At 33.2% G+C, this 25,798-nt stretch overlaps 1 protein-coding gene across 1 annotated transcript in view; it reads left to right on the top strand.

The window, feature by feature from the left end:
* The first annotated feature begins 5,381 nt into the window (after positions 1–5,381).
* The window catches only part of fray (oxidative stress responsive kinase frayed), a 39,673-nt gene continuing 19,256 nt past the window's right edge, over positions 5,382–25,798 (top strand). Inside the window, exons 1-3 of the mRNA XM_088236611.1 lie at positions 5,382–5,595; positions 21,463–21,587; positions 23,231–23,324. Coding sequence (XP_088092737.1) covers positions 5,520–5,595; positions 21,463–21,587; positions 23,231–23,324 — 295 coding nt within the window. The 5' untranslated portion in view covers positions 5,382–5,519. The remainder of the gene's footprint in view (positions 5,596–21,462; positions 21,588–23,230; positions 23,325–25,798) is intronic.

The following is a 25,798-nucleotide window of genomic DNA, read 5'->3' as shown; positions in this document are numbered from 1 at the left end:
CTGTTTTTTTGTGTTTAGAAAACGTTTGTTTTTTAATGTTCACAAACAGCATTCGATTTTATGGATCCCAATCAGATTCTTTCCTTATAATTTCTTTCCATTTAATTATTTTTACTGGATTTTTGGTATTACTAAAATAATATTCACTGACATTTAATACATTTTGAAAATCGCATTCATGAATAAAGTGCGCCCCTGTTGGTGAGCAGAGAACTAGTAATAGTTCTACATTGTCTCTGAGCTGAGTTTGACATTTGCAAAAAGAATTCGGTATTTGAAAATTAATTATTTTATACTTTGGAATTCAACCATAAACAAGTACCTAGGTACCTACTTAAATCCAATATTTGAATGTTAATAATTTTTAGTTTTGGAATTCAATCATTAACAAGTACCTACTTATCAATGAAAAGTCTTATTCCAAGGTATAGCAACTAGTAATAGTTCTACATTATCTCTGGGTATAGCAGGCAGAGATAATGTAGAGCTATTGATAGCAGGCATACCAATGTTCGGACAGGACGTCTGTCGGGTCCGCTAGTTTAAAATAGAATATGAATTTAAAAAAGAAAAAAATATTTGTTAAATTAATGTAATCCGTAAATAAAAATAAAACAAAAAACCTAGTGATGGGATTCAAAACTTTCAAGAACCGGTTCGCCCTCTCCTACCCCTTCCCAAAAAAAAAAGTTTTTTTTTACATATGTGTTTATTATTATGCACATAAACAGATTTAAAAGCTAATTAACAATAATGTTACAAAGTTGTACAGAGCAATTGTGTTTCTTAACCACTGTGAGCTATGAGAAAGGCGCTAGATTTTCTATCGCAGTTTTTTATGTACAGGTAAAAGCTGTTTTGCGCCGGTTCGATTTACGCCGATTGGTGCTGGCGTGAGATTCCCCGGTTCGGCCGACACCAGACGACAGTAGGCACCGTGATTTTTATAGCAAACACACTTTTACACGTTGTTTTATTCTATTGCCGTGCACGCGAGCAGTCTATTGTGTGTGTGAAATTGTTTCCGAGTAAGTTTTTGTTTTGTTTTTAAGAAAAATAAAAAGGTATGATGATATTTTTTATTTTACTACTATTAAAATTAAAAGAATATGAAAATATTTGCTGTTTATGCTATAATTCCGCAAAAAGGAAGCAACGATCAAGGCAAATGAAATTAGATGCTTTTTTAAAAAAAGTGTGAGAATTTAATTTAGTACCGATGAATTGGTGAGTTAGTATTTATTATAAAAAAAAATCATTATTTACATTAAGAGATTATTATTTATTTTGTAAACGAATCTAAACTGAATTTATAAAATACATTTATAATTTATTTTTAATATATATAGGATATGCATAGAATTAAGAATAGTCCAGAAGGAGCGTAGAATCATATTTGAATACATATAAATGTGTCTAAAAATCCCCCTAATTTCACCGCGCGCATTCGTGAAGTCACCGCGCAATGTTGCCAGATGGGTAAAAATATAATCATAACACAAATGTAAGGTAAAAAAAGCAATTTGTTAATTTCTCTTAAATTTTATTGTGAACGCGGAAACATTGATTGACACAACAGAGTAGATAAGTAAAGGGTCATTCAATAAGAGTAATTGAATGAATGAACTTTGAACTAAAAATATCAAACAAATTTTATTTTACATAAAATTCATATCTTTATACCATATTGAATAATATTTGTTGCTTTAAAGATAATGTCGGTCAAATGTCCACCACGGCGTTGTTTAATCCGATATCCAATTTTCATTTGTTCTCTCATTATATGAGCAAAGTAGGGTAAAAAAATGTACTACCTTGGCAACACTAACGAAATGTCAATTTTGTTTTCTTTGACAATCTGAAAGATGGAAAAATAATTCAATTTTTAAGTAATGCATGTGCTACTTACACATGCATTTGCTAATTACAGATGAAATGTAATCTCATCCTGTTTTTTAAAGATCCCAGCAGTATTTCTACACTTTAAAACGACACAACACGGCATAGTTGAATTAAAATCGGGAGCTGCGTAATGAGCGACGTCTACAAAGAAACTATATAATGGGTCAAAACGTAAAACTACTCATTAAAGAGTAGTTTAGTCGCCTTCTGTTTGATGCGCGTATGCGGTTTCCAGAATATTCTTAATTCTATGAGGATTAAGTATTAAATAAACATGTTAGATTGTTCTTAGAATTTTGGCACGTAACCTAACCTTATATATTATATTTGTGTTCATTTTACGCTGGTGTCTCTCGAAACGGAACCCGGCATAAAACGACATTTACCTGTATTATTTTTTTTATCTCATTCTGGCAAGTTATGGCAAGGAAAACATTATTTACTTGTACATTTTTCGAAGCGTACATCTTTTGATGATCTAGAATACCCTCTGAGAAGGTCCTTCAAGCCTCCAGTCGCGCGTCTAATTTGTCAATAAATAGTTTATTACAGTGGAAGAATGTAGATAAATTAATCTTTTATGGGTTTGTTTGATGTGAATACTTAATTCTAAATGGATAATCGGTGCGCTTTTCATGTTTTGCCAATATCTAAATATACTAAGTAGAGTTTTTTACTTTACTTTCTAAACCACTGTCACAGTCAATCATTTTCAAATTGATTAATAATAGATCACTTCTCATAATATTGATTTGGATCGGAGCTCTGCGCGGGAACGTCCGTCTGGAAATGAATGCTCGTTCTTTTCGTTTTGCTAGTCTGCTAATAAAAATAAAATAGCGTGACACGTGAAACGCTAATTTCGGCAAGGTTTCCATGCATTTTTGTTTTTGGCCTTCCAGAATACTCACTTTTTTCCCTTACATTTTTTCCTGCTAAAATTTTTAACATTTTCTAGTTATTTATTTATTAAAAGTTTAGATGAGTCCTAAAAAGATGTCGCGAAAGCTATGGAACCGCGGTCACTGGTTATTCCAAATTCGTGGACTTAAGTATCACTCGTTTTTTTTTTTTTCCATTATAAACAAAGATTAAAATAAAAAAATGTGACCTCACTGGGGTTACCCGTGCCGAGGACATTTAACAATATACTTTTCTTAAATATTTTTACATGTGAGAATGAACAAAAAAGACTTAATATACAGACATAATATTATTAATTTACATGTGCATTACAGCACACCTGCTAATTATATTCAATGTACCCAAGAGTATAAAAAAGGCGATCTAACAAAATTCAGTTTTATTTGAGGCAATAAAAAATGGGAAAAAATATTTATAAAGAACTAAAAAACTAAATTCAAACTGAAGGCTGAGACATATTATGTTTTAAACTATTTGTAAATTTAATGTTTAACATGTTGGTCAGTTTTCAAACGTTTTTATTCTCGAAATATATTTTATACAGGGCTCAGTACAGAAAGATTAAATTCAAACAGTAAGGTAACGACTTTTAAACAATTTTATGTTCACAGTCGGTTACACAGGTGTACGATCTCTGAGTTTGCATTGAAAATCCATTGCTCGGCAATTTATCCTGGCGCGGCCGTTAGGGTCTGTACACGTGGCGTACACAACTTCACAGACTCAGAGTAGCGGTAGGTAATTTTGCACTTTTAATGTCAATAATTTTCCAACGGGCCAAATAAGGTCACGATTGTACCAATTACTACTCTAGTAGGTGCTCGGTAGCCTCTCTCTATTCTGAGTTAAAAGGGTTTCCCTGAGAGATCGAGTTAGTTCATAGGCTGATCCAGAATCCAGGCAAGAAAGTGGCCTAATAGCATAGACAAGACTCCAAGATATCCCCAGAGCTGAGAGCCAGTTACTTGTGACCAGAATTTTCTAAATACGAAAGCTGACAGATTGCCAAGTAAGATGAAACGAGTCAGTGCAAGGCCTTAGAGCAAGAGCGACGAATGTGGAGGGGATGACCATCTCCAGGGCCGTGCGGGGTGCGAGGTCCGCGTGGGTGCCGCATTAGCTGAGAGAGGCTATAGTAGTCGTACCATTGTGGGACTAGGATGCTGATAGGTATTGCAAAAATATGTAGGTAGAGCACATATAAGAATATATTTTTATGTGTGCTATACTTTAAGATTTGAAATGAAAAAAAACATTCTAAAATGTGCATGCGCAGAAGTGTTAACATGTCGTCCATAAAAAAAACAAACAAAACTAAATCACCATTACACATTACGAAACATAGAGATAAGAGTCTAAAACTGGTAATCCTAATATGGAAAAAAACCACCTCTTTTGGTAAGGTGTTCAATAGACATCAGTTTTTCCAAAATTCCACCTCCCAGAAAGATATTTTAGCTAACTTTATTATTCAAATACAGCTACTAAAATTTTTTTTTTTTCACCAATATTTTGAGTTTGTCCAAGAAAAGAACTGGATCAACCTCCATTGGAGTTATTACTATTAATATATTGCAACAAAGATGAAGAACATTTTAGTCTGAGAATTTATAAGGCTAATGACCTGTCATTTAAGTGGCTAATTTACACACTGTGCAACATTCACCATACTGCTTATGCTAAAAGACCCACATTTCCTTAACTCTTCCATCTGTTGCCTTTTTGTGAAGTAAAACAGATAAATCTTTTATTGATGTATGTGAGATTCATCTGGATGAATTATTTCACCTACTCGGCATCGGCTGGTTTAAGTGGCCACTTTTCACACTGTAACATTCTCCATTCAAAACTATTTTCCTCTGCGTTGCAATAAATTTCAATCTTAATGAACAGAGACTGTGTAACATTCACCATTTCGCCTATATTTGAACATCTACATTCCTTCGATTCTTCCATCTGTTGATCTTTGTGAAGTTAAAGAGCTGTTTTTCTACTTATTTGTCTTTAAATAAAATAAATCATATACGCTAACTACGAGATCCTCTTTGCGAAATTAACTAACTGCTGTTGTGAATGAATACTATTTTAGTCATAGATTTAAATTATTTATTTATTTATTCATATTTTTTTCATTATAAACTATGAAATAATAAAAATAATGTGATCTCACTGGGGTTTCCCGTGCCGAGGACACTTAACAATATACTTTTTTGGAATTACATTTGAGAATAAACAAAAAAGACAAACTTAAAAAACGAAGATAATTAACAAATATTCAAACAGTTTTAAAAACAAGGTATTTATGTACATCTATATTATTTATATTACAAAACACACAGTGAAAATAACAAAAACCCAACATAAGTTACACACTTGTGGAGTAGTTGATTCAATATTGGTTAGGGCGAATGAAACAATCCATTTGACTTCTACCAAGCTCCCCTGTCTATTTTTTCATAGCCTTTTTGAACATTTTCACATTTCTTTACGAAACATTATTTCAATCTAAATTACCACTTTTAAATGCTAATCATATTTCATTACGAACTCTGAATGCTAATGCTAATTTTCACTTGTCTGCAATGAGATAAAAATAAAACCGTCTCGCCATACTATTATTTTATTTTTAGTCTTGGCATCACTGAACGAAACGTCATTCAGTCGGCAATGCAGGCAGTTCACTTATCTGCGAAATGGCCGCCGGTCCTGTTCGAACTTCGGTCGTCTGGCCGAATGCTAAAGATGATTACGAATTGCGAGACGTTATCGGTGTGTATTACCCGCAAAATTAACCACCACCCTCCCCTTAGTTATTAACTCGGCATTTCGTTCCGCCGGGGTCGCCCGCCGCGACGGGAAATTAAAATACAATCGCGGGCCCCGGTTTATTTTCGCCCAGCGCGCAAGTATTCCGCCGTGTCAAATGTTTTTTTGCCTTTATTTTTGTTTGATTTCGCCTTCCGGACAGTTGTCCGGGCTTTTAAATAGATAAACTTTGCGGAGTGACGCGGAACGGCAGCCCGCGCTTCATATGACATAACTGTCCCGCCTGTCGTGTGACAATATTTGCCGGTGATAAAATAACTCGGTGTTGATAAATACGTGTGAATATTTATTCGGGCTCCGATGCGGGCTCCCGCAGGCGGGCACCGCGAGCAAATACAGCGCGTCGCTCCGATTAAGCAAACAGCCGATTTCTTGTGTACTTAGCCTTTCATTGCGCAACTTTCAGCGTAAAAACGTTCAAATAACGAAGTTTCACAACGGTCCCATGATCGCGCGGCCGTGACTAATGTGTATACAATTGTCGGGCAGAACTGGGCTCCGGCGATAATTAAAAACGCTTCGCCAATGTCGAATCTCCGCTGTCAATGCGATCGTTTATGTATGTCGAGCGTCGGAGATCGGAGCAGCTGGCTCGACGAGTGTGACGAAATCGAACGAGTTCGTTTAGCGTAAGTGCGCCCTATCCTCTAAAAATACGTCTTGATCGGGGACATTTTACAACTGAGCCATTCGGCTGAAGTGAACTAGCTGATATGTGAAGTCAACTACTGCCACCATCACGCCGTTTCCCCGTAGGGGTAGGCAGAGAGGATGGACCGCCACACGTCTATCCTGGGGTGCAATTATGAATCATCTCTATACCCTAGAGCGTGGTTTCCCAAACTATGGGTCGCGAGCGAATATTGAGTGGGCCCTCGCCACAGTATACATGAATTACAAAAAATAGGAAGTGATAAATTTGATATTTCGTACGGCTATTTTTAATTCCTAAAAATTTAAACAAACTTAAGTTACTGTAATTGGGCCTCCTGGCCTGTTGTGGTGCAAAAATAAATAAAGTTACGGAAACTATTGTGATAAAATAATAATAATTTGAATTGTCAATGCAGTGCACATGGCAGCACAGTCAAATAACCCATTTCAAGACGACTTACTTAGTGTGTCAACAAAAGCAAGTGAAGAACTCATTGATTTATCAGAAGATACGTCACTGAAAAATAGTTTCAATCGTAAACAGTTAGCGAAATTCTGGCTCTCAGTTGCCGATAATTATCCTCGCCCGTTCGATGAAGCTATGAAAGTTCTCCTACTCTTAACTACCTCATATCTATGCGAGGTCGGATTTTCGGCTATGGTTAACATTTTTTTATTTTAAAAGTTATTAATTAACCCTTACGGATTATTACAATCATTTTACAAAAAATATTTTTTACATCTTTTGAAAAGAGTCTTTTGTTTAGTTTTGTCCGGTAGTTTATTGTATAATTTAAGTCCCTGGTTTATTAGTCTCGACTGTCCTTGTCTTGTTTTAGAAAGTTGTAATATTTTTCTGATATTCTCGAATTATTTATTTAAAAAAAAAAAGAAATATTTGCGTTCTTATAATTTACCCAAATATTTAATTTTGAGGGCCATTTTCAACGAGTTGTAAATAACTCGCTATTAGAAAATGGGAATCGAGTCGGGGTAGAGTGGGATTCGAACCACAGACCTTTGGTCCGTGAGTCCGAGACACTAGCCACAGGACCTCAACCCGATCCAAATAATAATTATGTCCATGTTTACTACAATTTTGTACAAGTTTTAGTTCTTCGTCTACAATTAAATTAGTGGCTAATTTATGGATAAATTTTAAACTAAAATGAATTAAAACTAAATTCCGAAATAAATTGGATGTATCAAACTCGTTGCGATTAAAAGTAACTAAAGTTGAAGTTGATGCTAAAACTGTAATGAAAAATAAGAAACAAATACATCCTTCCCGTTGAAATAACTTTGTAAAAAAAACCTTGCTGGTGCAGGTATTTAAGTAATTTTTATTTAAGTTGTGTTTCTTATTTCAACAGTCATTCTTTCATATTGGAGGTACTTCATCAATTAGAACAAATAGGACAGCATCAAGTAGTTCTCGACTCGGCGATTCGCCACTAGGGAATCTGAGCATTACCGATTTATATGCCCTCTTTTCTCTAAGACATCTAAGAGGTGGGTTCCAAGATTAGAACCCACTTTTGAGTTCCCTGACATTTCATGATCAAATCGAAACAGTTTGTAGTAGTTCGTTGAAGATGTTAGGATACGTCTTGCATATTGTCGGTTTTTGGTAGCACACGAGTACTGAGAATTATTTATAACTCGTCGGTGCGAAGTAGACTCGAGAGTGGCTCGATGCTTCGGAGACTGTGTGAGTTGAAGTACTCACCCGCATAAATAAAGGTTTCAGCTCTTTAACTTCACAAACATCAACAGATGAAAGAATCAAAGGAATATAGATGTTTAAATATAGGCAGAATGGTGAATGTTACACAGTGTGTAAAGCGGCCACTTAAACCAGCCAATGACAGGTCATAAGCCCAGACTTCTATATTGCCTTCTTTGAAATGTTCTTCATCTCTGTTGTAATATGTTAATGTTATCAGCTCCCCAGGGAGTTGAATCCAGTCCTTGTCTACAAAAATTCGGACAAACTCAAAATATTGTTGAAAAATGAAAACAATATTAAGACACGAGTGACAATTAAAATTGAGTATAAACAGACACATATCTTGACGCCCAATTCATGATTAAATTCAGTTACGCTTGCTACATAGAAATTTGATGTCCGGATCTAACTTAGTTAATTTCAGTCTTAGGTCCCCTTTATGCCTCTATTAGTTATGTCCGATCGATTTCGTTTTTTAATGAGTTTATCGCTTATGGCGCTAAAACCACATTCCACCAAATAAGATGAGGGAAAGGGTAATAATAATTTCCTGGCATGCAAAGTAATATTAGGATATTTTTTTTATTTAAATCTTAAAGTAGGGCACACATATCATACATATTGTTATGTGTGTTCTAATAATAACATTGCAAATATATTTAATTTATAAATTGTTTATCACATATGTCTTGACCATTATTTTAAATTTTGATATGTTTTTTTCTTCATAAATATTTTTTTCCATTTCGTAATACTTTTTAATTGCTTTAAATAAAATTGAATTTTGTGACTTTGCCTCTTTCCTAAATGGAAGTCTAATTTTGTTCTTTCCTCTAGTATTGTGATCGTGTTCATGCTGGTTCCGATCAATTTTTTTCCAAAATTCTGTTTTTTTATTCGAGTTTATAATTTTATGAACAAATATCATTGTAATATTCTTTGTTTATATGTTAATAATTTCATTTCATTTACCATCGACTTTACCCTCGTGTATCTGTTTTTTTTCAAAATGATTCTAAAGGCTTTATTTTGTAATACAGTTAGTTTATCTATGTTTTCTTCGTTTGATAAAAATAAAATGCTACTACAGTAGTTAACGTGTGGTTCAATAATTGCTTTGTAAATAGTTTTGCAGGAGTCCTTATCAATAAATCTTCTGATCCTTCCCAAAATTGATATTTTTTTTGCAATCTTATTTATTACCATCTATGCGTTTTGTGTTAGTTTCTTCGCAAAGCCATGCCATTATTCCTACATCCTGCACAGTTTCTGTGTTTTCAGATAATTATTGAAATTGTAACGGGTTTCATTCTATTTCAAGTACAATTTGCCGTATATTTCAATTTTGTACATCTCGGGCATTTTTTCATATGATCGATGAGTATTCCCCTTTAAATGTGGAATGCCGACGTGTCCATCTCTGAAGCGTGGTGCCCCACTTCTGAGGCGTTATGCCTCACCGTGGGAAACACTGCCCTAGAGAGTGATTGATTAGAAGTCATGAAGAATGGCCACACTGATTACTAAACGTTAAATGGTGTATAAAACTGCTCCTAAAACGGAAAAAAACGAATGAGGTTTGGTCAATTCAACCTATTTAGGTGTTTTTGGGCAGTCAAATTTGTTGCAACAGAGAGGGAAAACATTTGTGAGAAGGGAATATGGAAGTCTAGGCATTTACAGGGCTTATGACCTGTCATTGGCTTGTTTAAATGGCCACTATACTCACTGTATTCATTCACCATTTAACATCAAACATTTGGGCATACTAAAAACATTTTTGAATTAACTACCGGTAAAAGAAGAATAAAAATTGGGTTGTCTAGTCGGTGAATTGGTTCAGCCGGATGAATCTCACCCGCATGATAAAGGTTTCGGCTCTTTTACTTCACAAAAGTCAACAGATGGAAGAGTTGAGGAAATGTGAATGTTACATTATGTAAAATGGCCACTTAAACCAGCCAATGACATGTCAAAAGCCCTGTAAAAGCCCAGACTTCCATATTCCCTTCTCAAAAAGGTTTTCCCTCTCCGTTGTGACAAATTTAGATCTAGAAAACTCCCTAGTGAGGAAATCCAGACAGTCTGCAAACATTTGGACATGCTCAAAACAATTTTGGATGAATTTTTTCAATTTAAAATATCTAATTTTTCAAATGTATAATGACTACATCATCATTCGCTTTCCACACTTAATGGTGCATAGGGCACTGCGTTGGTACACCAAGCGCGGTGTATCTTGATATTTTTTTGTTACATGAAGGTAAGATGATCAGTCTTACGCTTCAGGTACTAGTCCGGGGGCTATAAAATATTCTGGCTTAAAAACACCTTTTTAAATAAATATTTCATGTTAACCATGTTGGGAATCGAACCCGAGACCTCTTGCATGGTAGGGGAACGCGCTGACCACTGCACCACGCGGCCGACGTATAATGACTACACAGCACCGTAACGCGTCGATATTTTTGGCACAGTAAGGGAAGGGTTAATAATAATACCAACCAATCCTTGAAATAATTTTAAAATACATGCTTTTTGACAAAAAAAATAATTAGCCTTTAGTATGTTGCAGTGGCGAGTGGTGATCTTTTTATGGGTAATCTGCAAAAAAATGTTTTTTAATTTTTACCAACATATACATAGATATAAGTAATATATTTATTACTAAGAATTCTATCTAATGAACTCAAACAGCATTATTAGTAAGTTCGCAATATATGTACGTAGTTATATTCTACACTATTTTATTACAACATTTGTGCAAAACTTTATTAAAAAATACCTTAATGACATTCAGTAGGCGTCATTTTCATTATGATCGTAGCACCGCACCGAGTCTTACTTATGAATAATGCCAAAAACGGCTACGTCGAGCGCCACATGTTCTGTCATATGTAAACTTTATATTGAAGAAAAATAAGCTTTAAGAAATCTTGTTTGAATTGCTATTTTACAAATCGACAATCCTCAAATGATATATATGATCTATTACTGAAGCTTACTCACGAAGGAAAAACACCAAGTGAGTTTTAAGAATTTTAATACAGTATACATATTTGTCTGCAGAAATAAGCTGATGTCGATACTTTATTTTTGGAGGAATATATAAACGGTGGCGGTAATTTATAGTAAATAACATTTCGGGAAGCTGCGCGTAATTAGTTATACGGACGATTCGCCCCTGGGCCCCAATTTCAATGGGAAGTTAACAGAGTTATCTTCCACTGTCCATAAAGAAAAATCAATATTTGTGTACGAAAATTAGTATATTTGCATGAACATTTAAAGTATCTTCATCGGTAACCTATAACTGAACAAGTTTAACCTTTCCCTCACTGTCCTAAAAATTTCCGCGGGTTACGGTGCTGTGTAGTCACTACACATGCTAAAAATGACAGATTTTAAATCGTAAAAGTGTCGTAGTCATCGGCTATTGCTTCAATTATTTATAGTTGAAGTCAAAAGTGATGGTGTTTTTAATCTAGTTGCTAAAAATATGAAAAACAACATTAATTAATGCTCTCAGTGCGCGCAAGAGAACCACCGCCAACGAAAGCCGAGCCGCTTCTAACGCAGCTAACGGGCGTCAGGGAAAAGTACAAGAAACTTTGCTGTTCGCACGCGTGACGCATACAAATTTTCTCTCGCTCCCAAATATACTCGTGTTATCGAAAGTGAGACGTGAAGAGTGTGCGAGACAATTATATATTACGACTACTCTTTTACTATGAACGCAACATGTGACACATTGGTAAACTTTCTGTTGTATCGGTGATATCTCCGATTTTCGATAAAACGCTTTTATGTTCCCAATAAGAATTAATTATTTAATAAAAAAAACATTTTTACCAATACGCGAATGTATAACGAAGGAATGCCGAAAATCTCAACCCATCATTTATTATAATTATGGAGATATTAAAATTATTAGATGCAATGTGTACTGGCTACACATCACCGGGAAGGGAGTTAAAAGAAAAATATCATACCGAAAACTTAATTTTACTTTGTAGATAAAATGCAAGATAAATGTTAACTTCCTATTGTAAGTATGTTGTATACTACAGTTAAAGACATAGAAAATGACACCTCCAGCTATCTATCTCATTAGATAGTTCCTAAAGTAATTTTAAAAAAATGTTTGTGGTTTTTGGCAAATTTTATAACTTTATTTATTTAAATAATTTATATACATATACCGTTAACATACATATGCATAAGGGCGGGCATATTGCTTTCAGGCAATTTCTTCCTATCTACCCAAACCGTTCAATTTGAGAAAATCAGTGGTAAATGAACACATTTTTGGTTTATTACAATTACAAACATACCAGTCTCTAAATATCCTCTTGTCAATAGACATGTTTAAAATTTAAGGGTTAATTTTAATTACCCGCTCATAATGTTTATCATGCATTGACCATAGATCTAGGAGAATATTAAAAATCCCCTGGGAGACAGAGTCCGAAACGACGACGTTCCCTGACGGATGAAAAAAGATAAAGAGGTCCTGAAGGCCATAAAGAAAAGAAAACTCTAGTACTTTGGGCATGTGATGAGAGGCGAAAAATATAACATTTTGCAAGTCATTCTACAGGGAAGGATTGGAGGAAGATGCAGTGCAGGTAGAAGGCGCATCTCTCGGCTAAAGAACCTGCGCGACTGGTTCCATTGCAGCACTCGGTCCTTGTTCAGGGCAGCTGCCAACAAAGTGAGAATTGCTACGATGATACCCAACCTTCACCGGGGAGAGGATAGATAAGAAGAAGACCATAGATCATTGAAAAACCCCGAAACAACAGTGTCATTCATAAACTACAAAAGAAGTTGTAAATTATAATAATGCGGTGCCGAGCCGGTACTTCTGAGCAAAGCTTTAATTTTTTACATGCAATTTCAACCATATGTTTGATACTTTTTGAATGTTGTCTGCGAAAACACCAATCAAATAGTAGGACACTTACACCCAGCGGCATCGGTCCTAAGTTAGCCGACATTTGGATTTTGTTACTCTGGTTCTTATTTTGAAAATTAGGTTTTTAAATGATTGAAGAATTTTTGTGCGGTATATCTGAAAAGTAGCTCGTTGTAAAGGTAAATAAATGTATAGAAAAATACCGTAAACTGAAATGTCAACGAGTGCTTCGTGATTACATTCGAGATCTCGCTTTTTCCGTGATTGTTATAACCAAGTTTGACTAGCTACCACTGGCGGCTCCTGATTAAAAATATAGGCAGTGCATTTCTTTACATTTTGTAAACTTATATATTAAGTTCAATAATATTATAACAATATTCAATTCAATTAATTTATTTAAATATAACATATATATTACAAACACACATTTAATACGGACATATTATAAAAAAAGAAAAAATACATGAAAGAGATTCATGTCAAAGTAGTAGGAGAATCCTGCTCCGGAAAACCCCTTCGGATACATTGAACAGATCAATATCCAGAGCGATGTTGTTCAGCATAGCGGTAGTTCTTCCAACAGGCATAACATTCGGCAGGTTGGTCCTGTATATCGGAATATGAAACAATCTATGCTGACGCTGTCTTAGGTAATTATCAGGAACATACAAACCAATGCTCAATGCGAAATGTCAGGGTGCTCACAAATCTAACGCCCAGATCCTTAACATTTGACGTTCGTATCAGATTCTGGTCATTCATTTTGTAATATGACAAGTCTGACGTGATAAACGGGCAATAGTATGACAGATGACAACCCGCGCATCGGAACAAGGAACGCTAAATCCGCCTAACATTATACGCACGTTATAGGATACTAAATCAACTACATTCGTAATAATACCGTCATTACGCATGTTCAAAGTGACATTGCAAACGAACTTCAAACTTTAAATCTGCGCATGCGTTGGCAATGCCCGGAGTACGTATATGACCTTCTTCCCTAACGCACGATTCACCGGAATAAATTGTTGTCTATCTCGCTCAAATGACGATCTTAGGAGAAATTACATATTTCATTCAAATTCAGGGTAAAGAATTGTGCAAAACAGAACATGCACAGGGACGATTGCGCATGCGTAGACATGATGAGAAAATCGTGCGCTAGAATCGATCTCGCTAGATCTTTTGGTGCTAGTATTGAATATTATGATGTTTACGAGTATAATATTGCAACGAATCCCTGTTTCTTTGTACCTATAACATATTTTACTATCAATGAAATAACTAATTTATTTCCATATATTTTTACTTGGCAGTACACTGCACTTATGCACATACTAAGGAGCCGCCTCTGCTAGCTACATATTTATTTATTTATTTATTATATATACGGCCTAAGCCAATTACAACAGTTACATGAAGAAACATAAATGCAAGAAACTGAACAAAAAGAACATAAAACTATTTAGCAAAGACAAACAAAGGCAAAACAATAATAGTACACAATACTTATACTAAAAAAAATGAAAGACCAAAAACTTTGAGCTAAACCATGGCAATCCAACTTCATCCCACACTGTTTAGTCGCGAAGAGATCTACGAAAAGCCGGAAGATCTATCCCAAAAAATTCCAAGTCGTGCGATGAATTGACTAATCTACACATTCTGGACATTGGGGCATAAAAACCAAAGTTGCTCTTAGAAGATTTTATAAATAGCAGATTTTGACTTCTGGTGACACGGTTGGGAACATGAAAAGAAATTGATTGCAACAGAGATGGGACATCACTTTAAGCATTAAGTATTTTGAAAATGCATATAAGGTCCATCTCAGTTCTACGTCTCTCCAATGAAGACAGATTAAGAGATTGCTCTATTTCAAAATAAGAATAATAACCCCTTTGTAATCCGAGCAACCATGCCACTTTTCTTAAAAAACGGTGTTGGACAGACTCGATATGGTCAATATGAGTCCTGTAGAATGGAGACCAAATAGGAGAAGCGTATTCTAGATGGGGTGGAACTAGTGAGCAATAAAGAGTTTTGATGGTATTAATATTTTTGAAGTCCGCCGTCACTCTATTGATAAAACCGAGAAGTTTGAGAGATTGTATACAATATATTTAAAAAAACCAAAGACCAAAAACTTTGAGCTATATATCGTAAAGTTACTAATGAAGCTGATTGAGTTAATTAGATAGATTATTGGTAATACTTCTGTTGTCAAAAGCGGAAGCAGAGATATGATGTTCACAGAATCACAGAAAAATAGCCATTTTCGTATTACTTGTACGTAGGCACAAATTTGTATTTTTTATAATTTTTTATATTTCATTTATTCGCATAAAGATACGTATTTTACATGGTTTATCATATTCTTATTTTAACCAATTAAGACTCGCATTTACACAAATTTGAAAACTTAAAATTGAATCATTTATAGAATAAATAAAAAACATTAATTAATAGTAAAGATCGGGTCGACAAATTTGAGAATAGCGGAATATACGAACTAACATGTACTTGTCCTGGTTCATATATAGGACAAAGCGGGAGAGCTATTAAATATAGAGTGAAATAACATTTAGCTTCACATAGATTAAATAACGACTTATCAAACTATGCATCACATTTAAATGAATTTAAACATACTTTTGATAAAGAAAAAAACATAAAAATTTTACATTTAGGACATAAAGGTCAAAAGTTAGATAGATTAGAAATTTTAGAAATAAATAGGATAAAAAATAATAGCGATAGAATTTTAATAAATCAGCAGATGGAATTTAAAAACTCACCCTTATTAGCCCCCTTAGTTAGACCCTGTACATTGTAATAAAACAATAAATATATTTCATAACATAGAATATCCTCTAAAAGTACACCGCCAACACGTGTTTCGATCATTTGTCTCACTCTGTTCCATTGCAAAATTGCGTATTGTATTTTTTTCAACTTATTTTTAAATGTACCTACACTTAAGATAATATTTAGTTTTATATCAATTATCCATACACTATAATATTCACCAGTCTGAAGATGCCCGTTAGAGGGTGAAAGCGCTAATTGGTCAAAATAAATAAGTGGAAGTGTACCAAGTATTTTTTAAATTAATAACTTATATGTAAATATAAGTTATTACATCATTACAATGGAATTCCATCAAGAATTGTCTAGAATCTAATTTTATAGAATCACTTTTTAGAGCGCCCTTGAGATATTATATTGCAAAAATGACGCTATATAACTTATAATAATTTGCTTTTACTGTACATTCACGGAGACTGGAACGTTGTGCACGTGCAAACCACGAGCCCACTGCGTGATATCGCATGATTGGCCCATTTCACACCACGGCAAAAAACTACACGTCATGAAAAAATACAATACAGTGGATCGATATTGTTTCACAATTATTTACTTACTTAATGCCTGGCAAACGCAATAACCAGTACACCATGAGAGCGACTAATCTCCAGTCGATTTCCTTTTGCAGGATTTTTACCTGAGAGTACTCGCTAAATTTAAATAATGATTTTGATAAAATTATCATTAAAATCTCTGATTAAGTTTTACTATATTATTTTAATCGGGTTGTGGTCCCGTGGTTAAATTGCGGACTCACGGATCAGAGGTCCGAGGTTCGAACACCTCTATCCAAATTTGATTTCCATTTTCTAATAGTGAGTTATTTACAACTCGTTGAAAATGGTCACCAAAAATAAAATATTTCGGTAAATTATACGAAGGCAATATCTCTTTTTTAAATAAATAATATATTAATCGAGGCGTCCTTATTGATATTTTTATTAAAGTCATTATCTATGGAGTTTTATAAAAAAAAATATATATAAATATAAAATTTAAATAGGTACTAACGAATCTAATCTAATAAATGACAATCCGCTATAATTTTACTGTGCCGTTTAGATTAATAATAATAATAATATTCAAAGTTTATTAACAAAAATAACAATAACTATCTTCTACATAAAAACTTAGGTAATCGATTTCTCTAGATCATGTCTAGTCTGCCTAACTAGGTACAACCTGTTTTAAGGCAGACCTTTTATACAAAAATAAACAACAAAATTACTACGTACTTGTAAATATACTATACAGTTATACAAGAAATGAAATGGAAGAATGACTAGACAGGTGCCACCGTTTTGTAGCAGCAATTCACGGACAGTGTATACTTGTAATGCAGTATTAAATAGACTTCATGAACTCGGCAATAGTTATTCCCACGTATCTGATATATTTAGTGTAAGGTATTGTTCCTATAGAACAAACCTTTTGAACTTTTTCAAAGATGGTGAATGGTAATTATATTTATTTATTCATGCATTTCATAATATACACAGTTTTTTGTTCGCTTTGCCCAGCTGTGTGAAACAGTACTTATGATTTTCTTGTTGTTTTACTGTAGAATGTTTTATTATTTAAACTTTCTACTGAATATGCTGTATAATTTTTAGGTTATTTTTTAAATATAAATCTTGTATAATTTTTGATTTGATATTTTTTTTTTATAAATCTTGTTTTTAAAATTCATGTTTTTGAAAAAAAAGGAAAAAGATATTAAGCCAAATATGTTAATATTATAAATGTTTGTAAAAGGCAGATTGGCCGTTTATGTTAATAAAATAAAATAAATATTAATTTATTAGGAATTTATTTTTAGTAAATTTTCCGATTTTTCTCGACCTAAATCCAGTAACCAATTTTTTTACATATTTGTTAAATTGAATCCGGGTCATAATATGTGTGAAATAGGCTATTCTCCGTCGGGTAACAGACTTTAGCTGTTTAATTTCTTTTTTTATTATTATTTTTTTGTATAAAGATGCATTGAACATAAAAAATAATAATGTATCCCTAACTCTATAAGGCTAAGAGCCTTCTGTTGAGTTGGGACACAACCAAATAGAAAATGGAAGCATGCATATTATTTTAAAATACTACAAATAAAAATTATAACATAAAATTCTTTGATCTGCAGTCAGATCTCGGCCGTCTAGAGGATTACTGCAACTCCAACTGCTTGGACCTTAATCCTTCTAAGTGCTCAATTATTACATTCAGTCGCAAAGTAAAATTTTTACTTACCAACTATGTGCTTAAGCGTCAAAACCTCCAAAACCTCCAACGCTCATTATGTGTAAAGGATCTAGGTTAGGGTGGGCCGATAATTTTTTTTCCGAATTTAGAAATGAAAGGGGTCTAAAAAGATGCCTTTTGAATTACTCAGAATGCAAAAAATATTACAAAAAATATTTGATACTACTTTTGGCACTCAACCAGAGCTTGAAGTTTTCGAAAAAGTCGATTTTTTGCTCTAAGCCGGCTGTCATTTCGAATTTGAGTAAGTTAATCAGTCCAATTAAATTTTATAATGTGCATTAAAACTTATTAAATAAGCATCTAAGGGCGTGAGTTGCACTTTGTTTCGTAATAAATGAGTAGCATTGTTTTAATGGGCCATTGTTTTCGTCAATATTAGTCAGGCGCTCGACGGAATCGGTTCCGCGGAGTGTAAACTTTTTGCATTTCGGTAGTTTTAAAGCGTGTTCGAATTTGTAATGTAATTAAGTTGTTGATTTACTGACAAAAAATAATTTTATCAATATAGATAATTAACAAAATATTCAGACAGTGATAACCTTCAAACCTCTGTTGAGGGCCAAAAGTAGTATGGAATATTTTTTTAAATAATTTTTACGTTCAATGTGATTTAAAATGCAACTTTTTAGACCCCTTTCACTTTGATGTCTAAAAAAATAAAAAAACCTCATACGTCATCGGCCCACTCTAATCTAGGTGTCTTCCATGATAGTAAATTACTTTTCGTCGCCCATGTTGACAGCATCATAAAAAAGTCATCGCGTGCGCTCGGCTTTGTTATGCGTAGCTCTACGTCGTTCACCATGGCAAAGACACTTAAAATCCTTTTATTATTATTATTATGGATAACTTATATAGCGCCATTTTCGTAATAAAATACCTCAAGGGCGCTTTACATGGTGATTCTATTGTTAAGTTAATTTAATTGAAGCTTTTAAATTTGTAATTTAATTAAAATAATTTATTTTGTTGTCACGTGCTACGGATTTATTCAAATGATTTAGAGAACAAGTGGGTTTTAAGTTTTTTCCGAAACGTCACTTCACTTTCACAGCCTCGCACCTCTGCTGGGAGAGCATTCCATGCCATAGGGCCTGCGACCGCAAATGCGCGTTCACCAAATTTAGTGCGCTGTTTGCATAGAGGTATAATAACTTTTCCTTGACGTAGACGTAGCTGATCTAAGCGTGAGACGCCTGTCAGCTAGTTCATCTGGAATGCATAGTTCCCTTAGATATTCCGGAGCCGAGTTGTGCAGTGACTTATACATAAGCCAACAGAGTTTGTATTCGACCCTCTGTGGAAAACGTAGCCAGTGTAGTTGCCGAAGTAGTGGAGTGATATGACTGAACTTAGAGATCCGAAAATAAGTTTACTGTACATTAGTGCGAAGCAACTTAGAATATGCATCATAAATATGGAATCCTATGTACAATGTGCAGATATCACGCATTAAAAATATTTAAAAAAATATCTCTTTCCGGTTGAAACTTGAGTTTAAATCCGATCGATATATTTATATATGTAAAAAACATCTATTGCCTCTGCAAAAACGTCGTGAAATAGCGGATATAATTTATTTACTAAAAATTGCCTCTGGTTCAATCGACTGTCCTGAACTACTATGCAAACTTTCTATCAATGTTCCTTCCAAAGTTCTAAGAAATAACCCTCTTCTTCACATACCTCTTGTTTCATCTAATTTATTTATTTATTTATTCACACTCTTTATCAAAATACAATTCCATGTTCACTTTGCCCAGCTAACAAGGGTACATACCCCGTTCCAAGCTAGGCAATTACATTTTAACATATTATAATAGTTAACAAATTAATATAGAGCACAGACAAACAAAATACAAACTTATTCGGATACACATTTTGATTCATATACATACAGACATACACATATATACACACATATATATAAATATACACATATATACACATGTACATACACACACACGTACATACACCCATGCGCATACACATACATACATTCATAAAAACATAGATAATTTATTTATGCGAAACTTCATGGTTGTCATCTATAAATATATTTTTTTTTTAAATTATTCCATATTTTTTATATTTTATTTTTGACATCCAGTAAGGTTCTCCAATCCGTGGCATGCATCAACTTTTCTGACTCCCTACGACCAATGTCATGAAAGAGCGAGGTCAACACCTTCCGTAACTTGACAACACATAGGCAAATTTCATATTTATGGCGAACTTTTAATAATTTTAATGTAATAAATAAATCATTAAACATAGATTTATTTGCCAATAATCTTAATGGCGTACGGCGTTTGCTTTCGAAATAATTCGTAGTATTTTTTCTCTTCATTTGGATTTAATTTAAATTACTATTCATTTTATGTTCGAGAATCTTTTTTAACTTACTGTGATGCTACTTGTGAAAACCTGTAATTGGCTTATTTGTTATTTGTTTTGTTATGTATATATAAGATAATTATAGCTGTTGGTTATCCAAATAAATAAAATAAATCATAAATTTTAAGATTGTAGTAAATGGAGATAGTTTGAAACAGGTCGAAGAATTTGTAAATCTGGGTAGTATGTTTACTAGAGATGGAAATATGGACAAGGATATTGAAAGGAGGGTTAGTGCCGGTAACAGAGTTAATGGCGCCTTAAAGTCTGTCGTAGCAAATAAGTGTCTATCGCAAGAGGCTAAATTAGCAGTTCATAATGGAGTTCTGGTACCAACCCAAATGTATGGAAGCGAAGCATGGAGTTGGAAAAAAAGGGACGAAAGTAGACTGAATGCTGTTGAAATGCGATCCCTCAGGCGAATGTGCGGAAAAACAATGTATGATAGGTGCCCTAATGTCGAAATTAGAGCAGAATGCAAGGCTGAGTTAAGCATTATCGACAAAATTAAGAAAGGTCTTTTGCGAGGGTTCGGTCATGTGGAGCGAATGAATGATGAAAGAACGGCTAAAAAGATTTATGATGCGAATGTGTCCGGTTGTAGAAGTCGAGGAAGGCCGAGAAAGACATGGCATGATCAAGTACAACAAATTCTTGAAAGTGGTCATGTGAAAAGTCGGAATAATCGACGTGCGTGCATGAGAAGATGTATGAATGTGAAGGAAGCAAAGGAAGTGTGCCAGGACAGAGTGGTGTGGCGTTCTATCCTCTCTGCCTACCCCTCCGGGGAAATGGCGTGATGGTTAGTTAGTTAAATTTTGATAAACATCTGGACAACACGCTTAACAGTACTATATGTAAATCCATGCAATGTCTCGCAGCCGTCTCCTGCATGAACGTTTATGATGATTTTGGGCAGATTACCCTCGCCACTGGTCTCCACTTAGAGAATAACAATGTGTTTTGCAATATTTTTCAGGAATTGGCGCCACCGCTATAGTATATTCGGCGTTTTGCAAGCCTCGCTCTGAAAAATGTGCTATAAAGAGAATCAGTTTGGAAAAATGGAATACTTCAATGGAGGAGTTACTTAAAGAAATACAGGTATACATTCTCTTGTAAATCAATGTACACAGGTGACTGGAACTGAATCCGCCATAGCAAATCTGCACATAGAGGAGGTCATTTGCTAATTTTTGGATCTTACTTACCTTAACTAAAGTTTTATAGTTTGGGAGATACGTCAATTTTTATACTTTATTGAGATTTTTCCAAAATTTGGTCTTCAAGCATTCAGAACATGATTTTTTTATTATTTGTTGGTAGTCTTTGGTAGTATCTGCAATTAAAATATGTCAGAATTTCCCTCAAACTAGGGTTAAAAAATAAGATTTTACAGTTTAAAAAAAAAACTTTTAAAAATACTTAACGATCAAATTGAACCTGAAATTTAAAAAAAAACTACGGTGTTTCCATAATTTCTTTTACTCTAATTCTCTAGTTCGCCACATTTTTTTAATGTCATTTTCGAATGTACTGTTTGCATATATTTTTGTATTTACTTTTTGGGATGTATGTACCTACATTTTTGTATGTACTTTCTGGATGAACTTTTTATTTGAACTTTTTATGTTTTTTTTGTATCTAATTTTTGTGTGTTATTTTCGAATGTACTGTTTGCATATATTTTTGTATTTATTTTTTAGTATGAATTTTTTGTATAAACTTTTTGTATGAACCTACTTTTTGTGTATAATTTTTGTATGTCATCTCTGTATGTACTCTCTGTATGAACTTTTTGTATAAACTTTTTGTATGAACCTACTTTTTGTGTATAATTTTTGTATATGTACTCTCTGTATCAACTTTTTGGATGAACTTTTTTTATGAACTTTTGTTATGAATTTTAAATGTGAACTTTTTTTTGAACTTTTTATGAGCTTTATGTATGAACTTTTTATATGAACTTTTTGTATCAATTTTTTGTATGAACTTTAAATATGAACTTTTTTATAAACTTTTTATATGAGCTTTTTGGATGAACTTTAAATATGAACTTTTTGTATTAACCTACTTTTTGTGTATAATGTTTGTAAATGTACTCTCTGTATGAACCTTTTGTATCAACTTTTTGTATGAACTTTTTGTATGAACCTACTTTTTGTGTATAATTTTTGTATATGTACTCTCTGTATCAACTTTTTGGATGAACTTTTTTTATGAACTTTTTTTATGACCTTTTGTTATGAATTTTAAATGTGAACTTTTTTTTGAACTTTTTATGTGCTTTTTGAATGAACTTTTTATATAAACTTTTTGTATCAATTTTTTGTATGAACTTTAAATATGAACTTTTTTATAAACTTTTATACGAGCTTTTTGTATGAACTTTAAATATGAACTTTTTGTATGAACCTACTTTTTGTGTATAATTTTTGTATATGGACTCTCTGTATGAACTTTTTGTATCAACTTTTTGTATGAACTTTTAATATGAACTTTTTGTATGAACCTACTTTTTGTGTATAATTTTTGTATGTACTCTCTGTATGAACTTTTTGTATGAACTTTTTATCTGAACCTTTTGATAAACTTTTTGTATGAACTTTATGTATGAACTTTTTGTATGTCTTTTTTATGTTCTTTTTGTACTTTTAGTACTTAGTACTTTTCATATGTAATTTTCATACATATTATGTACCATTAATGTGTAAAATTATAAAAATATGCCATTGTTTTGTTTCTAGGCAATGTCAAGTTGCAATCACGAGAATGTGGTGACCTACTATACGAGTTTTGTGGTCAAGGAAGAATTGTGGCTTATATTGCGATTATTGGAAGGTAAACATCATCTTTTATCGTTCATTCCTAGAGTCTTATTGTTGATTTTATTTTCATCCATTTTCATTTTTTAACACAAGCATTTCTTAAATACGATTGTGAAATAAGTCAATTTCAATTTAACATCGAGCGCGAGCCAAGTTTGACAGCGAGGAGAGTACCATCCTGTAGATCGTATTATCATCACTATGATTCTTAATTATTATTAATAATAATGCACTAGCAACTATTGAGCTATCGTTATTAAACATTATACATTGCTGTGTGCATCTAGTTAACATTCACTGAACTAGCACCGATCACTCTTCGGAAGGCCATTCCATTTCTCCATTACTCGGTTTGTCTTTTTGTTTTGTATTTTTCACGAGATTATTCCACAATCGAGCAGCTACTACTGTGAAAGAGGAGGCAAGAAAATTAGAGCGATGAAAGAGTATTAAAAGGGTTATTTATTTTATTTATTTGACACTTTATATACATATACAATAAATATACATATAAGGGCGGGCATATTGCCTTAAGGCAATTTCTTCCTACCTACCCAAACCGTTCAGCTTAAGAAAATTATTAATACACAGACATATTTAATCTTACAATTTTATACAAAAATTAAAAGCAAAAATTAAGAAAAATAAATATATATAAAAAAATTAACACTATACTATGAAGAGAGGAGAGGGGATGGGAAGGAAAGAAGAAGTATAAAGGAACAATTTAAATATTTAGATAGTGACATTTCAATCTTGACTTAAATGTAAATAAAGATGGGGCGTCTCTAACATTAGTGGGTAGATTATTCCACAATCGAGCGGCTACTACTGTGAAAGAGGAGGCAAAAAAATTAGAGCGATGACTGGGTATTAAAAGGGTTCTCTCGTTACTAGAACAAAGAGATAGTCCGTGTTGTGAAAGAGGTTGAATGAGCTCTCTCAGATATACAGGCGAAGTGGGATTATTTAAAATATTGTGAAGAAGTCATAGAATGTGAATGCTTCTTCTATGCCTGATACTGAGCCAGTGTAGTTGCGTGCGATACTCGGTTATGTGGTAAAATTTGCGAAGATTAAAGATATAACGAATACAAATATTCTGCAATCGTTCTAACTTATCAAGCAATTCAGAGTTAGCATCTGGATAACATACATCCGCGTAGTCAAGGAGTATAAGAAGTAAGCTCTGGACTAATGTTTGCTTAACATTAATTGGCAAGAAATTCTGTAAACTTTTAAGTGAGTGCAAACTGCAATAAAGTTTACGACTAACTTCGCTAACCTGATCGTGCCACCCTAAATGCTTATAAATGATAATACCTAAGTTTTTGACTGAATTCATGAATGGAATTTCTGTCATGAAATGTCATGAATGGTTCTCGTTACTAGAATGAAGAGATAGTCCGTATTGTGATAGAAGAGCTCTCTCAGATAAACAGGCGAAATGGAATTATTTTTAATATTGTGAAGAAGTGATGGAATGTGAAAGTTTCTTCTATGCCTGATTCTGAGCTAGTGTGGTTGCGTGCGGTATTCTGAACTCTCCGGTGGTAAATTCTAAAAATATACTGATAATACTTATTCAAATAATATTGTTTCAAAGCAGGAACAATATTTTCATCTTTGTGGTCAGCTGACCTATATTTTTTGTAGATTACGAAAATCATATTTTTAACAGGATAATCTTTGAATCGCCAGTTCTATTTTAAACCTGAAAATTTGATATTTGTTCATAAAATTATAAACTCGAATAAAAAAAACAGAATTTTGGAAAAAAATTGATCGGAACCAGCGTGAACACGATCACAATACTAGAGAAAAGAACAAAATTAGACTTCCATTTAGGAAAAAGGCAAAGTCACAAAATTCAATTTTATTTAAAGCAATTAAAAAGTATTACGAAATGGAAAAAAATATTTATGAAGAAAAAAACATATCAAAATTTAAAATAATGGCCAAGACATGTGATAAACAATTTATAAATTAAATATATTTGCAATGTTATTATTAGAACACTCATAACAATATGTATGATATGTGTGTCCTACTTTAAGATTTAAATAAAAAAATAAATAAAAAAAATTATAAATGACTTGTTTTGGATATATTGATAGTTACATCATTAGAATCGTAAAAATCCGCTTTAAATATATATTATATTTTTAACATTATTTGTTACTTGCCAAAATACCGATGAAAAATTAAGATGTAAAATAAAAAAGTGAAGACAAATATTAAATTAAATCTTAACTACAATATACGAGAGTTGTGTAAAAAATAAGGTCTCAAATTTTTTCAGGTTTAAGGCATTTTTTATTTGAACTGAAAAATACATCATTGGAAAGCTTCATTTCTTAACTATTTTTCAACATAATCACCAAAGTTTTCAACGCTTTTTGTTGACGACTAATCCACTTTTGGAATTCAGCTTCAAAGAAGTCTGCCGCCAGTCCGTGGTGGAATTTGGGTGACCGCTTCCTGCAC

Source organism: Micrasema longulum, unplaced genomic scaffold, assembly GCF_059751315.1.
Source record: "Micrasema longulum isolate JH-2025_06_02 unplaced genomic scaffold, ASM5975131v1 h1tg001583l, whole genome shotgun sequence".
NCBI classification, from domain to species: Eukaryota; Metazoa; Arthropoda; class Insecta; order Trichoptera; family Brachycentridae; genus Micrasema; species Micrasema longulum.
This window is presented reverse-complemented; position numbering and strand designations above follow the sequence as displayed.